This window comes from Centruroides sculpturatus, unplaced genomic scaffold (genome assembly GCF_000671375.1).
Source record: "Centruroides sculpturatus isolate CEXI.00-Female unplaced genomic scaffold, Cexi_2.0 scaffold482, whole genome shotgun sequence".
Taxonomy (NCBI): Eukaryota; Metazoa; Arthropoda; class Arachnida; order Scorpiones; family Buthidae; genus Centruroides; species Centruroides sculpturatus.
The window spans coordinates 404,412-419,936 of record NW_019384808.1 but is presented as its reverse complement, the minus strand read 5'-3'; the positions used below and the strand labels follow the sequence as shown (position 1 = coordinate 419,936).

At 32.7% G+C, this 15,525-nt stretch overlaps 2 protein-coding genes across 3 annotated transcripts in view; one reads left to right on the top strand and one right to left on the bottom strand.

Moving 5' to 3' along the window:
- LOC111629732 (malonyl-[acyl-carrier protein] O-methyltransferase-like) overlaps positions 1 to 3,084 on the bottom strand; it is a 40,707-nt gene extending 37,623 nt beyond the window's left edge. The window contains exon 1 of the mRNA XM_023373633.1: positions 2,702 to 3,084. The gene's annotated coding sequence lies outside the window, so the exon portion shown is untranslated. The remainder of the gene's footprint in view (positions 1 to 2,701) is intronic.
- Positions 1,219 to 13,087, top strand: LOC111629733 (juvenile hormone acid O-methyltransferase-like). 2 transcript variants are annotated; one of them, XM_023373639.1, is made up of 6 exons: positions 1,219 to 1,266; positions 2,330 to 2,418; positions 4,556 to 4,848; positions 11,296 to 11,503; positions 11,565 to 11,718; positions 12,822 to 13,087. In XM_023373639.1, exons 3-6 carry the CDS (start codon positions 4,562 to 4,564, stop codon positions 12,995 to 12,997), a joined length of 825 nt encoding a protein of 274 aa, XP_023229407.1. In that variant the 5' UTR covers positions 1,219 to 1,266; positions 2,330 to 2,418; positions 4,556 to 4,561; the 3' UTR covers positions 12,998 to 13,087. The 2 variants fall into 2 exon arrangements, with proteins under 2 accessions (XP_023229407.1, XP_023229406.1); XM_023373638.1 differs by lacking the exon at positions 1,219 to 1,266 and having other exon boundaries at positions 2,104 to 2,418.
- The last annotated feature ends 2,438 nt before the right edge of the window (positions 13,088 to 15,525 follow it).

Genomic DNA, 15,525 nt, shown 5'->3' with positions numbered 1-15,525 from the left:
GTCGTTATAGGCAAGGAGAAAACCCGGAAAACTCCAAGCAGCCAGCCTGTCCGACCGTGGCGCGAACCCACGACGAACCTCCCAGTCTTTAGGGTCTAGTCACCACTACGATGAGCGGCAACGGAGACCACTCACCCACAGAAGTACTTCCATTTAAATCTAACAAAGTTATAAACCCTTTAAATAATTGACGTGTAAGCATTTTATTAACTTTAATAATAGTATCATTATAATTTATTAAAGTCAAACGTTTTTCATTGTACAAGTTTCTAATAAAAAAATATTAAGTTCAACGTTCAATTATATAAGACAAACAGGGCGTAATCAAAAGCAAAATCCAAATCAATAGCATTAAATCGTAAATAGAAAATAACGAAACACTAGTCGAAATCATGGATGTAAACAGAGTTTACGGATGTTTTCAGACATATTCTGATCCGTTTAAACTTAATTTATACGATCGTGTGAACGGATTCTTATCAGTTTTATGAGGCATGTTTTAATTAATTTTGGCTGCTGACGTGAAGGGAACATCGATTCAAAAGGAAAAAAACATGTTTACGCCATAATTTATCTTCACACTTATAATATTTTAAATAACGCATTTAATTTATTTCAGAAGTTAAATTAATAATTATTTCTTATACTGGTACTAATAAGAAGTCGTTGATTATTTCCTTTTCCGGAAGGTTAACGACTACTTTTGGTCAAATTACTTCGAACCCCTTCCATAACAGCCCCTTCTTCCTATCGGACCCAGCGGTATGGTGGCATTCGAACATGAAAATTACATAATACGAGGTTTTCGTAGTGCACAAAATATGTTTTAAGTGATACGGAGTGTGCCGAGTTTAAATATTTGATTCGTTTTCTCGCGAAATTTAAGTAGTTGGCAGATTACCATTTAATATTCGGCTGTGAATGGTACAGTTTTTTAGAGTTGACATTAGGGTAAAATATGCTACGTTTATTTATTTAATAATTCCATTTAACATCATAATCGAGTTCGGTACACTTGTAAACATTAAATAGCTTAGATCTAAACATATCTGACTTATATAACGAAGTCTTTCCACTGTCTAACGATAAGCGAGTGGTGTGGTTGTGATAAGAACTGACTGTGTTCGGTCTGATGGGAATCGTTTAATATTGTCAAAACCATTCGAAATTCGATCAAAGTTTAAATTTCATTTTAAAATAAATATTTTAATTTTTACGTATTACAAACTGCATACCGACGGATTGCTACATTAATTAAGTGAAAAGGTAAGTTTAAAAATATGTTTTACACCTGTCGCAAAACGTTACCCTAACAGATATATTTGCATTTGAACTGCTGAACATCCCTTCAAGATGTTGGTATGACGGAAAGAGATTGACCTCATCCTTTGCACGTTTTTCAAAATGACTACAATCGATTTCACTCAATTGTATTTAAAACGTCACCAAGGATATTTCCGGATATCGGTTAGTTATAAATTATTATACAGTCGACCCCCCTATAACACGGTAGATACGTTCCGTTCTTTATGAATCAATTTTGTACGAATCACAGCCAATCACAGCCCGACACGTGTAAAGTTTACGGACTACGGCTGTTTGAAAGGTTTTCTTCCATAAAATTAATCGATTCTAGACTAATTCGACTCAACATTTCCAAAACACGTATAATTTTTTTGGAAATAATCCGTATAAACTACGCTATAAACAAAAAATTGTAGGATTACTTACCGAGTGTGCACTGTTGGACGTCGCCATTGCTCAGGCTTGTTTTCGTCGCGGAGCAGCGCACCAAACGGCAGGCGATTTCTGATAAGTTATTTTTCTCCGAAAACCTCGTTGAACTTTGGAGACATCATTAATATAAATAATTTTTATGGTCGTTGAATAAAAAAATGTTTCTTTCACAAGAAATGTATAAAATTACAGTACTGTATTAGATTTACGGTACCTAATTTACATACTGTACAAACGATAGTAAACAACTTACTCGCCTAAACTCTCCGTAGCGTGACGCTGGACGGCGGAAAGTCGTTCGGCTGCCCGATGACGTTTTACCGAACTATAGGAGTTTTTTTACCAGGTTTGTACGTCGCAATTTTTTCGCCGTCTTATAGGAATTGTAATTATAGAAACCCGTGTTATAGGGGGTCTACTGTAATCGAACATTAAAGTATTTTCAAAACTCACCAAACGATAACGTAGTAACATTGTTTATACGAACTAAATGGATGTAGATAAGCACGGGGTAATGACTGTTTTATAGTGTTGTAGTTTTTATCAATTTTTTAAACTCATTTTGTTGATATAACTATGCTATGTATATAAGAGGAAATACAGCTGAGAAGAATGAGAAGACGAAGTGCAGATTCCGAACCAGGACATAAAACATCTGAAATCTCTTAATTATGTTTTGAGGTAAGAATAAAACTGTTTTACGCATGTAAACCATACTCTTCGTCTAACAATAGAATCGTGCCAGTCATGTATCTAACGCCTTTCAAGGGAAAATGTTTGAATTGAAAGCCGCCAGTTACGGGTTATCGAGTGCAATTCGGTTTACAAAAAGGTGTCGGCTATCCCGTTGGGATTAGGCTTAATTCGAAATGATTACTGTTTGTATTAATTAAGACAACTTAATTTAAGTAAATATCAGGAGAAAGCTATGCTACAGAACGTGAAAATTACGATTTATGCTTACTGTTATATGTAGAGGTTCCAAAATGGCTTAGCTGGAATGAGTTGTGAAGATACGTGGCATTACTCAGAGATAAAAAGTAATAATCACAAAAATTATTTCTAAATGTTTATCATGTCGAACAAAGAATACAAATGATTAAAGATGACTTTAATCATTTGTATTTCAGATGTATTAGATATTATCCATGCAAGGGGTTGTCTTAAATACGACAAGTATCGGTTAATAGTACAGGTTAAAACTGAAAATTAGGACTCTATTAAAAATACTAGGACCCATTCGACTTCAGAAATAGTAGTGGCTTATGTAACTTTTAAAATATATCTGCAATTTTATCTGTTATTAATACATCAATAAATGATATGATTAAGGTATAAATAATTACGTTTATATAATGTATATATATCTCTAATGTCGATAAACTTTCAGATAGAAATAGCAGATAATTTTAATTACTGTTCTCCTACTCAACGCTCTCTATAGAAAATAAATGTAATCAAATATGACGTGAAAACATTGCAGGACGTACAGTACAGAATATTCCCGTAAAATATATAGTACAAAAACTCGCCACCAAGGCGCTTTTAGCGCTGCAAGCAACAAACATTATTTGTGCACAGATTTAATGCTATATAGAAATTTTCGCAATGTACGAGATACCGTTTCGTAAATGTAAAACATGACAGCGATAAAGAATGTTTTCAATAGCCAGCTGTAATCAAAGTTCTGTGAAACGTCTGATATTTTTTAAGTCTGCCAAATTTGCAACTTTCCTCGAAAAACCACATTTTAAAAGTATTCCTACAACTGAAAATCACGTCGATTAAGAGCGTAAAACGTACAGTACATAGGTGTTAGCTAACAGATTGAAATAAAATCCGATTATATGTTGTGCCCGAACGATTGAGATCAGTAAAAATGCTTGCGCTTGTGGCTGATGTTATACGGATAACAATGCGCCTTTTAAACAATACCGTGGGTCATACCCAACTGCAGGTGCACCACTTGCAACATCGTACAGTATATTGACTCTTGAAGAATTGCAGACTTAAAATTTTCGACTGTTTGTGAAGTAATTGCGTTACACTTGGTTAAATTTTCAGACAACCAGAGTCAAGTAGTCAATTTATATCGAGTGCTTATAGAGTCAATGGTCTAAAACAGGAATTGTTAAAACTGCGAAATTTTCAAAGTTTTGCAGCATTGTTACTGTTATTTTTATACAATAGCTTCACTAGAAATGCGCATTTTGACATGGTGGTCGTAGTCGTAGCTGATAACTATGACATTCGACAGGTGTATACAGTAAACAAGGCAGCACGCGAGTCCTTACGCAAATACAGCTGCTTTTCCGTTGCTCAAAGTGCCAAAAGTGCCAAAGTTGTGAATTTTCGTATTATTCTTTTACGGAAATGATTCCACAGACAAGTCCTGAAATGTCACCAAGCCTGACTCGTTTGCATTTAGACTGCTAAAACCTCTCCAAACATTTAATTTAAAATCATTCGGAATTCATAGCAAATGGGCTGATTTCAATGTATACTTTGAATAAAATTACTAGAAAAATATTTTAAATATTAAATGGAATTCAATTTAGAATATTATAAATTTAGATAGCTTACATAATTTTCCATCTTCCTCAAATCCTCAATTTTTTTAAATTAACTCTTTCTGTTGGCATTAAGAAAACCTATTTCGTATCCCTCATTGATTCCGCCTAAATTACAGTGGGTTCACCGTGTAGGGAATAAAAAGCTCGACAACTGGGATAGAGCGTTTTAACTGTGTGAGGTATCCGAACTGAAATCATTTTTTACGTTTTTTGAATTTCCTGAAATATATTTGATTAAATTTCAGGCAAATATGGAAGGAACAGCTGAAGATTATGAAAGATTAAGCACCGCAGTAATCCTTCGCTACGTAGAATCAGCTTTAGATTCACACTTTCCAGCCATGGAATGGTGTGATGAGGATATCATTTTGGATATTGGATGCGGTACAGGAAGAACTACCAAAAATATTCTTTTACCTAAATGTCCAAAATTTAAGAAAATCGTCGCCATAGACGTAATGCCTAAATACATCGAGTACGCCAGAGAAAAATATTTCGACGAAAAAATTGAATTTAAAACGCGAGACATCCTTCAAAGGTATTGTTTTAAATTTATATAACAGTAACATAAATTTACATTATTGACATATTTCGAAACCTTGTCTTCTATAATTTATTATTCAATACTTCACAACTAAGTGTATAAGTAGACACTAGGTATATTTATCTGAATAAAGTGATGTTAAAGATGCTTAATGTCTACCTCTGCACCCAGTTGTGCACTATAGGGAAAACTTGCCTAATTCGTACTTGCGCCTAATTCGTACTTCGCTTATATCTTGACTCCCGTAATAGCTATTAGTGTCTCTAGTAGCAAAAGAAGTAAATAACAATCGGTCGCTTATATCTTCACTCCCGTAATAGCTATTAGTGTCTCTAGTAGCAAAAGAAGTAAATAACAATCGGTCATATTACCATCTGACAGACAACACGCTGTTACTCTGCTCCCGACAAAAATATTGAGAAGGAAAGTTTTTTTCAACTTTTTCTGAGTGCGTATTTTTGTGATTTCATCTGAAGTGATGAAACATGTGTATCTGTTGTCAAATTTTTTGGCGACTAACGTAAAGTTTGTTCGACTCTTGCGCCTATTTCGTACTGGAGGTATGTTCTTAAAACGTACTGGTACGATTTAGGAAAACCATTTTAGATGAATGTCACAATAAGCTATTACCGATTCGTAAACTTATTTTTTTACTAAGTTTCTGATTTGAAAAATAACCACAAAAGTTCAAAACAAATTAAAACTTAATCGTCTTTAATTTTAGAACAACGTGTCAAAAAAGAAAATATAATTCTTGGAGTGAAGAAAATATGAAAGAACCGATTAAAAAATATAATGACGGGACCTTATAATTTAACGAAATTTTAGTGTATATAATGTACCGAAATTGACATTTAGACGACAGTTACAAGAAATGAATACACATCAAAGAATAGACTAGATAGGTCATTTTTCAAATCACTAAAACTGAATTTTAGTGCTGCTTGCGCATCGCAGATGCAAAGCAACCTGGTTCCTTAATAAAGCATATCCTCGAGCCATTTGTATGGACACAGGAATGCATGGCTTCGAATCTTGAGGATTGTGGCCTCGCAATCGCTTTAAGATCGGGGATGAGGAATATGTCGTTCTTGACGAAGATGCTAATCTAAGTGAATCGGCAAAAGTCTCCCAGAGTCTGGCAACTGAAAGGCAGCAAGAACAAACAGATACTTTAACGTGTGTGGCACAATCCAATCAGACTACTGAGCAAGAATGGACTGAAGAAGTTGAGTCCCCACAACTTCCCGGCGTACCAACAACTCACCCTTCGGAAAAATAGCGAGATCAATGTCTAGAAGAAAAAGCGAAGGAATGTTCTTTAGGTAGGAAAGTAAACATTTCTAATACAGAGACAGTTCGAGCGACATTTGAAATAATTTCTCCACTACGTGGTATTCTTGGAATTGCAAGAAGAAAAACGTATGAAAGAATCTTGGTTCGAAAAAAAGCAAAACTACTAAAATATTACAAAAGGAGAATAAAAAAACAGGAAGATGAGAATAACAGTTGGTACTGTAAATTATGCCAAGAAGACGTAAAAGAAAGTATGATCAAATGCACACAATATGAGATACGGGTACATGAACTTTGCGCAGGAACCAATAAAAAACAACGGATTACAACTGCGATGACTGCCAAAAATTGGCGAAGACCATCTGCCGAATTTGTTAAGAGTTAATATACACACATATTAATACATTATTGATAAAGATTTTTATTCTTAAGACTGCAAACCAATGATAGGATCTCAAAGTACGATTTAAGAATATATCAGTACGATTTAAGACGAATGTTCCTAAATCGTACTTTTTTAGAGTTTTTTAAATTGTTTATTTCTCAGAAGTTTATAAGATTTATGCTAAATTTGACTATGGTAGTGATAAAATATTTCCCAAATAAAAGTTACTTAAAATAAAAAATAATTTGTGTTTATTAATTTCGATAATATGATGGTTTTTCCTGAAGTGGTACGAATTAGGCAAGTTTACCCTACAACAATAGATTTACGTGTTTATTTTATTGTTTAATCGATTTTACATGGAATAATGATATTAAAGTTGTGTCATCAGTTACCGTTTCTGATGATGTTTTCCAAACATAGTTGTAAAATACGATCTCAATGGTGTCTTTGAAACGAATTTGCTATAATGATTTCTTGATATAGCAGATTTAAAATTTTTTTGTTTATCACATAGCTTGTATTCTGGGAGGATGTGTTCTGATTCACGGCTTTCATCAATATTACCGTTGATACAGATAAAAATTAAATATTCATTGAAGCAGACTGAATACTTCACCTTGTTCAGATATACACAGTCCAATCACATTAATGTGACCATTACTGTCGACATCAATGTGAAATAACTAATCACAGGTGGCACGTAGCAACATATTGCAGTGGAGAGAATATGAAGGATATCTGAAGTAAGCGTTTCAATCGTTGGTGTAATGGATGTACGACGCGATTTATCCAATGTCCAAAAGGGCATGATCATTAGCTTCCGGGCCAACAAGGGTGAAAGCATTTCCGAAACAGCTAATTTTGTAAACTGTTCGCGTGCTGCCATGGTAAAAGTATACCGTGCATAGCATAATCGCACTATCCAAAATCAGCGATGTGGCAAATGTTCCACCACATGGCTGATTTTGGTGAGTTTGATTTCACATCATGGGCCATAGACGACAGAGGTGAACGACAGTTGCAGAGATGTGTTCGGGCAAATAAACATACAACCGTTGATTAACTGACCGCCTAGAATCTAGGCGGTCAGTTAATCAACGGTTTCTCAACGGGGGCGATAACAACATAACAACGGGAGATATAACAAGAACGGTTTCTCAACGGGGGAGATAACGCCCACATGGGGACGATATCGCTCCCATGTGGGCGTTTTTCTATGTTCAGGGGTCGATTAGTAACAATTTATATTTTGGGGGGCGAAAACAATTTTCTGGGCGATATAGTAGGACATTATATTAAGAATAATTAGATATTTTATTCGTTATATTGTACAATAATTAAACAAATAACATTATACCAGTCAATGGTCTATTCAATGCAGTACGAATTTGGCGTTAGTCTTGGTCCTCGGCATCGGAATTTTGAAGTGAAGGGGGCGATAATAGGTAACGGTTTTATTGAAGGGGACGATACTACGTCGAAGGGAGCGACGATTCGTTAGAGGTTGAGAAACACTGGCCTTGATGAACCAAGGAGCTACCAAGTGTCTCCTCAACGACAGTTCGGTAAACGTTGCTGCATATGGGCCTCCGCAGCAGACGCCTGGTTAAAGCACCTATGCTGACTCCTGTTCATCGGTGACAAAGGCTGGAATTTGCACGCTAGTACGGCAACTGGACGTTCACCGAGTGACGACAGGTGACTTTTTCCGATGAATCACGTTTTATGCTGCATCAAACAGATGGACGTTAGCGTATACAGCATGAGGCATGAGAAAGCAAACACCCTGCAACAATTGCCGCAAGGGCCCAAGCTGGAGGAAGGAGCATTATGGTCTGGGAAATGTTTTCGTAGCATTCTCCAGGTGAACTGATCATTGTGAAAGGCACGATGGATCAACAGAAGTACTGTACACATATGTCCTTGCGGCCCATTCTGGCTTTTGACAGGTAGTCATATTAATGTTACTGGACTGCGTATAACAACAATACTTTTCCAAGCCACTGTCATTTCAACATGTAGGCAATTTTCAAAAGAAATTGTGTGATTCTGTTGCGAGTATTATTAAGCATTTCATTTTTTTTGTTTGTACAGGGTGCTCCAAAAAGTAAAGGAAATGCAGCCTGCGTGCATATTTTCAGCTTTGAAATAATATTACTTTTTGAACTTATAGTCATTTATTGATTTTGCCCTTTAATTTTGTTTCTTTGGCATTAACGATGTAGAAGTCTTGCTGAAATAAATAACCCTTGCGTAATTTTAATCAAATTTTCTAATTCTGTATTACTTATATTGATGTTTCTATGAATCAGTTTAGAATACGTCTTATTGATTTAAGACGTATTCTAAACTAATTCACATTTAGAAACATGAATTAACTATTATAACGGGTATTATAATCATTCCTTTATTACGGACACCGTCTTGATGTACGGTAAAAGTTAATATTATGCAAATTTATACTTTTCACTTCGAATACATCTATGTCTCAAGGTGATTTTTTCCTAAGATTTCTTTGTATTGCATCCCTAATTGAATTTTTCGAAATGTGTAAACTGCAGTTATTCAACTTTCAAATTTAACATATTAATATTTTTACATTGGTACTTGATTTTTGCTTAAATTTATATACTTTGTTAGTACAGTAGAACCTCGAAAACTCGTCCCTCGATAACTTAGCACTCCGGATAACTGGTCCACACCTTGGCAGGGCGAAAAAATCCTTAGTTAATTAATTTTCATTATAGACAGCTTTATAAAAGTATAAAAGCTTTCAAAGTATTTTTCTGAGGTCTGTCTTATCAGGTAAATTACTGTACACAGTGTATTCATTAATTTTCATTTTCATGTAGTAAAGGCTCTATGCCTTCATAAAGGACGTACTTTTCCTTTGTTTAAGGGTATTTGGGCAGTTTATTCTCTGTTATATTCTGTACAAGTAAATACTGTACAAGTACAGTACAGTATTTTCTGAGGAAATACTCGTACTTATTTTTTTAACCCCATTCCCGATAACTCGGCATTTTCACAAACTCGGCCACCCTTCGGTCCACATTAGGTCGAGTTTTCGAGGTTCTACTCTACTAAAATACATCAATAAATATATCTACGTTAAATGTTAAATGTTCCTTTCGAGTGGTGCCCACTAGTGTCGAAGTTGGTAAAACTAGAGCATTAAAACTGGTAGTTGGTCGTAGTTTTCGAACTTGACCGCGCGTTTTCACTACGTAATTAGTACGTAAATAGGGACCAACTTTCCATTAAAAGTCTTCTAGCAAATGTTGATCAATCTCCTATGTGTTGTTTAATTCCATATAATCCCTTCTTGTGTATTGTTTTCATCCCGGTGTTTGTGAAGATGATCGAAGTTGTTACTTCAGCTGCAACGATAGTCCAGCAGACAGCTTCTTGTGAAGTCGACTTGCTTATTGATTTGAAAATCACAAAACCGACATTTATAACTTTTATATTAGTTATTAATATTATAGATTTCAATGATTTGTGATATCGTGTTTCACGCTACGTCGGTTTGTACCGAGTTGCAGCCATTGCAATTTTACTGAAATTCAATTTGTTACGTATATATGAATTACATACATTATANTGTTTCTCTTGATTTCTTGAATTATATATGAATTGTATTAAATGTTTTCAAACAGAAGAATATTATTTATTTAGGATATACCAGTATTTCAGTGTAGTGTTAATGAAATTTTGACATGAAGCATTACAGGAGTAACAAATTTTTGTAATTCATCAATGTTAGTGATTTTGGAACTCATAGAATTTGTGCAATTGCTAATTTACAAAATCATTCTATATACAAAAATAATTTTGGTACAGTAGATTATAGTTTACATTAGAAATAACATCATAAATATATACCAGGGGTGGGCAAGCAAGAGTTCAGAGGGAGCTGAAAATGTAGGTTTTGCAAAATGCATGGGAGCCGCAGTTCTGCACTTTTTTATTCTGTACTGTGATTTTATTATATAATATAAAAGAAATATTGAATTTTTTGTAATAAACCTATTTTCACAAAATTGTGGAATTAAAATGTAAAAATAATAAAAAGCAGAAATTAACACTTTCAGCAAGAGCTGCATTTGGCCATGTCTGATATATACAGTAACTCTTTATATCATGCATGCCAGGAGACAAAATAAATGAATGATATATCAGATATTGTGATACAACAGATGTATCTATCCACCTGTTTTGGCTATTTTCGATCTCTATGTTGACTTGCTTTTTGTGGATATATTTCAAACAATAATAAAATAAGGTAATATTTTTTTGCCAGTAGAAATTCAATGGCATCTTTTTTTTTTTTTTAAATTATTGGCTAAGGTGCCTTATATTTGTTGACAAAACAAAATTGATTGCAAACATTATATCCTTTGAAATCATATGAAGATAGATATTTTTCCGTGTAAAGATACAATGGCAACCTAATTTTTTTTTTAAATTATTGGCTCAAGCACTTTTATATTTGAAGACGAAAAAAAGCGCGATACATCTGAATAGCGATGTAATGAGTAGCTATAGTATTTTTACCATTTGTATACTTGATTTTTTAAGATCAGCAATGTAAATATTGTATTTACACTGGAAAAGAATATGAAATGTAATTCTTGACACAAATTTTAAGGAAATTCGTCTTCGATAATAATAAAAGAAGCTTCAAAATTCGTAATTTACAAAAAATGTCTAGCAACAAAAAGCAGAAATTAATTATTGTAATTTATGATTTCCAGACCAAATGCTGAAGAAATCGAAAAATATGATAAAATCGTATCTTTCTACGTATTTCATCGTATATCCGATTTCAGAAAATTGTTTTCTGTTATATATTCGATTCTAAAGCCCGGTGGATATTTTTCCTTCACTTTTTTCATTAAAAATCCAATATTTTCGATATTGAAAGAATTGAGCAACACAGAAGAATGGACGAAGGTCATAAAGGTACAACCATTTTGGCTCCAAATAGTATTTTATTATAATTTCAAATAGTACTCAATTACAGCGAGAAGATATACTTGTTGCACTTCCACCTTTTCTGAATTGGAAGGATATACCAACTGAATTTACGAACTTTCTTTCTGATTTTGGTCTTCAAGTGACAGATAGTAAATGTGAAGTTTTTGACGTGTTTTATGCTGACAATAAGCATTTTTTAGGTAAATATTTTATATACTGCATTGTATATTAATAATATAGATTTATATATTATGACTTCGTCGTACGTATATGCCTAGTGATAGAAACATGAAATAACAGGTAGCCTCTGTTAGCCTTACCGCAAGATAATGAAGCAGCATTTACGATGCTTTCTAGTAACATTACCTAACGTGTACTCGTACAACAACTGTAATTTTTTCACTCACTTCTTTTTTACTTCTATTCAACAAAACTTGTGTAGTTGTTTTTTTGAAAGTCCCACTCAACAAGAGTAGTCTTTTGTCACATCACATTCAATATTATTCATTTATATAATATTTTATAACATTCAAATTATTTTCGTATATTATGGATTAGAGCAGCATTATTTTGGTCTCTCTTTGTTTTCAATTACGACATTTAAAAAAGAATGCTAAGAAAGGTAATAAATGATCTATCTAAAAGACTCTGTTGAGTGTGACTTCTGAAAAATACTGCTACATATGTTTTATGAAATGTCCAACTATAATGAATTACATATATTATATGTGTGAAACGTGGCGATTTGAGGAATTTTGCAATAAAATTACAATACTAACAAAGAAAAACGTGACAGATTGTAACTCTTGTAAGCGAGAAGTTGGCCATTATTGGACCTAATAATTACAGCATTAAAAAATACAAAATATAGACGATACAAAATGCCTTCTTATTTTAAAGTCGTATATACGAAGATATTTTGTATCTTTAATGTTTCTGCATTTTATTAAAATGTAAATACCGTCGTCAAATTTTAAATGAATTACAGTATTAAAAATTATGTTAGTATTAAACTGTCAAGTAAGAACAAGGACACCAGGCATAATTTAATTATTGAAACTGCTTTTTAAAATTTCTATTCTATATAAAAGTTCATTATAACACATAAATATTATAATTAAATTTATTTCTATAATCATAAGAATTTGCTTCTGTAGGACGACAAAAGTCAATGCTCGAGTGTTGGGACTAAGTGATGCTCAACTATTATACCATATCACTTCGTTTTAACTAATACATAATTTCCCCTCGTTCAATTGTTTTCTAACAATTAAATTTATTAAATTCTAATTTTCTTTTGTAGATACGCATTTGGCAATAATGCCAGATATTATCTTCAATGGAATAGAAACTGAAGTGAGAAATCGTCTTTGGAAGTTGGCAGAACCGACAGTTCTGAAATATTGTTCTCAGAAAGAAAATGGTGAAATCTTTATTAAATGTGAAGTTTTACAAGTAACGGGAATAAAAGAAATGTAAATGGGTAATTCTGATGTGTTAATCCTTCAAATTATATCCTTTAATGAAAATATTTGAAAATGAAATGTAATTGCATCATTCCTTTCTGTAATTTCTGTTAAGTAAAATAACAAATTATGTTCTTTTTTTCAAGTTGTTGTAATTTACAAACAATACTGAATGACTTGAAGCATTTTGAACATAAGTAAAAATTCCGTTTATTTATAATTTAATTTTTCACATAAAAATGTAATAGATAATTTAATTAGTCTCCAATCTTCTTTGTTATTCCTGCAAGAGAAAGAATTAATTACAGACATTACATTGCTTGAAAACAAATTTTGAAGCATTTCTTTTGTAGAAAATCATAAAAAATACGAAGCAAACATTATAAACATAAATAGAAAGGAATTTTAAAAACTAGAGTGTTGCACCAACTTTTCGATTGGATAGCCAAGTTATGGAAAATTCATACGTAGGCGGGCAAAGTCGTCACAGTTTCGTGAATCAAATCTCCTGGAATGAAAAAGTTCGTACTTTTGTCTATCAACTCCGTTCTCGAGATTAAAGAAGAACAAATAGACGACAGTAGTAATTTATAGATGTACCGGGTATATTTATTTAAATTGGAGCCCAGTAATAAAGTGATAAATTTCGCAGCAAAAAAGCTATTTTTCAAGGAAAAAATGAACAAAAATGCAGTTTGAAATGAATAAACCTGACTTTCGAAACATTCATAAGATTAATGCGAAAGAAGAAGTTATTTCCAACCAAACTTGGTTGAAGATTTAAAAAATGACACAAATTTTATTATTAAGATGACGAAATAAGTAATAATGGATAATAATTGTGAAATTTTAAAGCTTGGTAAAGAAGAAACGATTTGTTATTTAACATTGAAAACTAATTTTATACGTAGATAAAAGCGCGGCGAGATGTTTATAGATACACTATCAGGAAATCAAAGCGCTGATATTGACCTCTTGCGAAAGATTTTAAAAATGTTTTATTAAAATCTATAAAATATTTACAAGGGGTTTAAAATTCAGAAGTATGAATACAAGAGAGTTAGAGGTGGAGCGATGGCTGCTCTATATAATACAAAAAGCAAAAAGAGCCGAAAGTCCCCCGAGAAACATTTTCCCCTTTGCGGATCGTTTAAGTGTTGCATTGCCTCATACCATCAATCCAATCTTTCTTCAGAATATATATAAATATCGGCTAGATTAATTAATAATTGGCATTATATTTATGTCAGGTATCTCCAACCTATGGCCTGTGGACTATAGTATGCCCCAAAGTACATTTATCCGATCTGCCTAACTTCTTTACACCGATTTGTGCATACAAACTTTCCAAAAATCAAGCAAAATGAATATACCTTACTGTAAATAACTTTTATAGAAACCTGCTTAAAGCAGGAAGTTCGTTATATTCTTACAAATACCTGTCGAAAGATAAATTTAATCTTAAAAGTTTGCACGGGCGATATTTCCTAGTTTTGCTCCTATTTATCTATAAAATGGAGTATAGAAAATCAAAATATAAAACAACTCTGTATATTGCATATTATTTGTAAAAGGAAGGCAAATAAGAGTAACGATGTCGACATTTATTAATAGTTTAATTAACGATTAAGCATTTTACGTTTCAACAGTAAGATGGCCTTTATAAACAATTTTATTTTAGGTGAATGGAGCAGTAATAAAACTATTAACCTCGTTCTACTTTTCCGCTGTTATAATACAACACGGGAAAGTATTGTAATCGTATCAAACTTGACCCATTGCAACATGTGTAAACACGTATTTTAGATGTAGTTCCTATCTTACGGGACACTTTATATTGCTTTATAATTCTTTAAATTAATATCGGTTTTTGTAAAATACAGTAGTTGTATATATTTTTAAAAACATATATTTAGAGTCAAATCAGCAACTTAAAAAGAGTCGACTTTAATTCTAAACTTTATATAAACAATTTTGTTTACACAAAATTCATCAAAGATATAATTANATTTAGAGTCAAATCAGCAACTTAAAAAGAGTCGACTTTAATTCTAAACTTTATATAAACAATTTTGTTTACACAAAATTCATCAAAGATATAATTATTAACTTTTGAAATAGATAAAATGTGTTATTTAAAATATTAAATGTAAAAATAAATTCTGGCGAAAACATGTTTTATTCAAATTAACTCTCCCTTCACATCAGCAGCCAAACTCTAAAACATGCCTCAAGAAACTGATAAGAATCTTCACTCGGACATATAAATTAAGATTCAACGGATCAGAATATGTACGAAAACATCTATAAACCCCGTGTTTACATTCTTGATGTCCACTTGTGTTTTCGTTATTTCCTACTTACGATTTAATGCTATTGACTTGGATTTTGCTTTTAATTACGTCGCGCTTGTCTTATACAGAGTGTCCATAAAGTTCGTGGGCAATTTAAAATCTTTATAACTTTATTAGTATTTGTGATAGAGAAATTATGTAGAATGTATTGGATATAAAAACACCTATGTTTTTTTAATAGTTTTAT

Bases quoted from the DNA above. Each gene is read 5' to 3' on its own strand.
- LOC111629733 (XM_023373639.1), top strand. From the start codon at position 4,562: ATGGAAGGAACAGCTGAAGATTATGAAAGATTAAGCACCGCAGTAATC. The intron at 4,849-11,295 runs GTATTGTTTTAA...TATGATTTCCAG, and splicing joins ACGCGAGACATCCTTCAAAG to ACCAAATGCTGAAGAAATCG. The intron at 11,504-11,564 runs GTACAACCATTT...ACTCAATTACAG, and splicing joins AATGGACGAAGGTCATAAAG to CGAGAAGATATACTTGTTGC.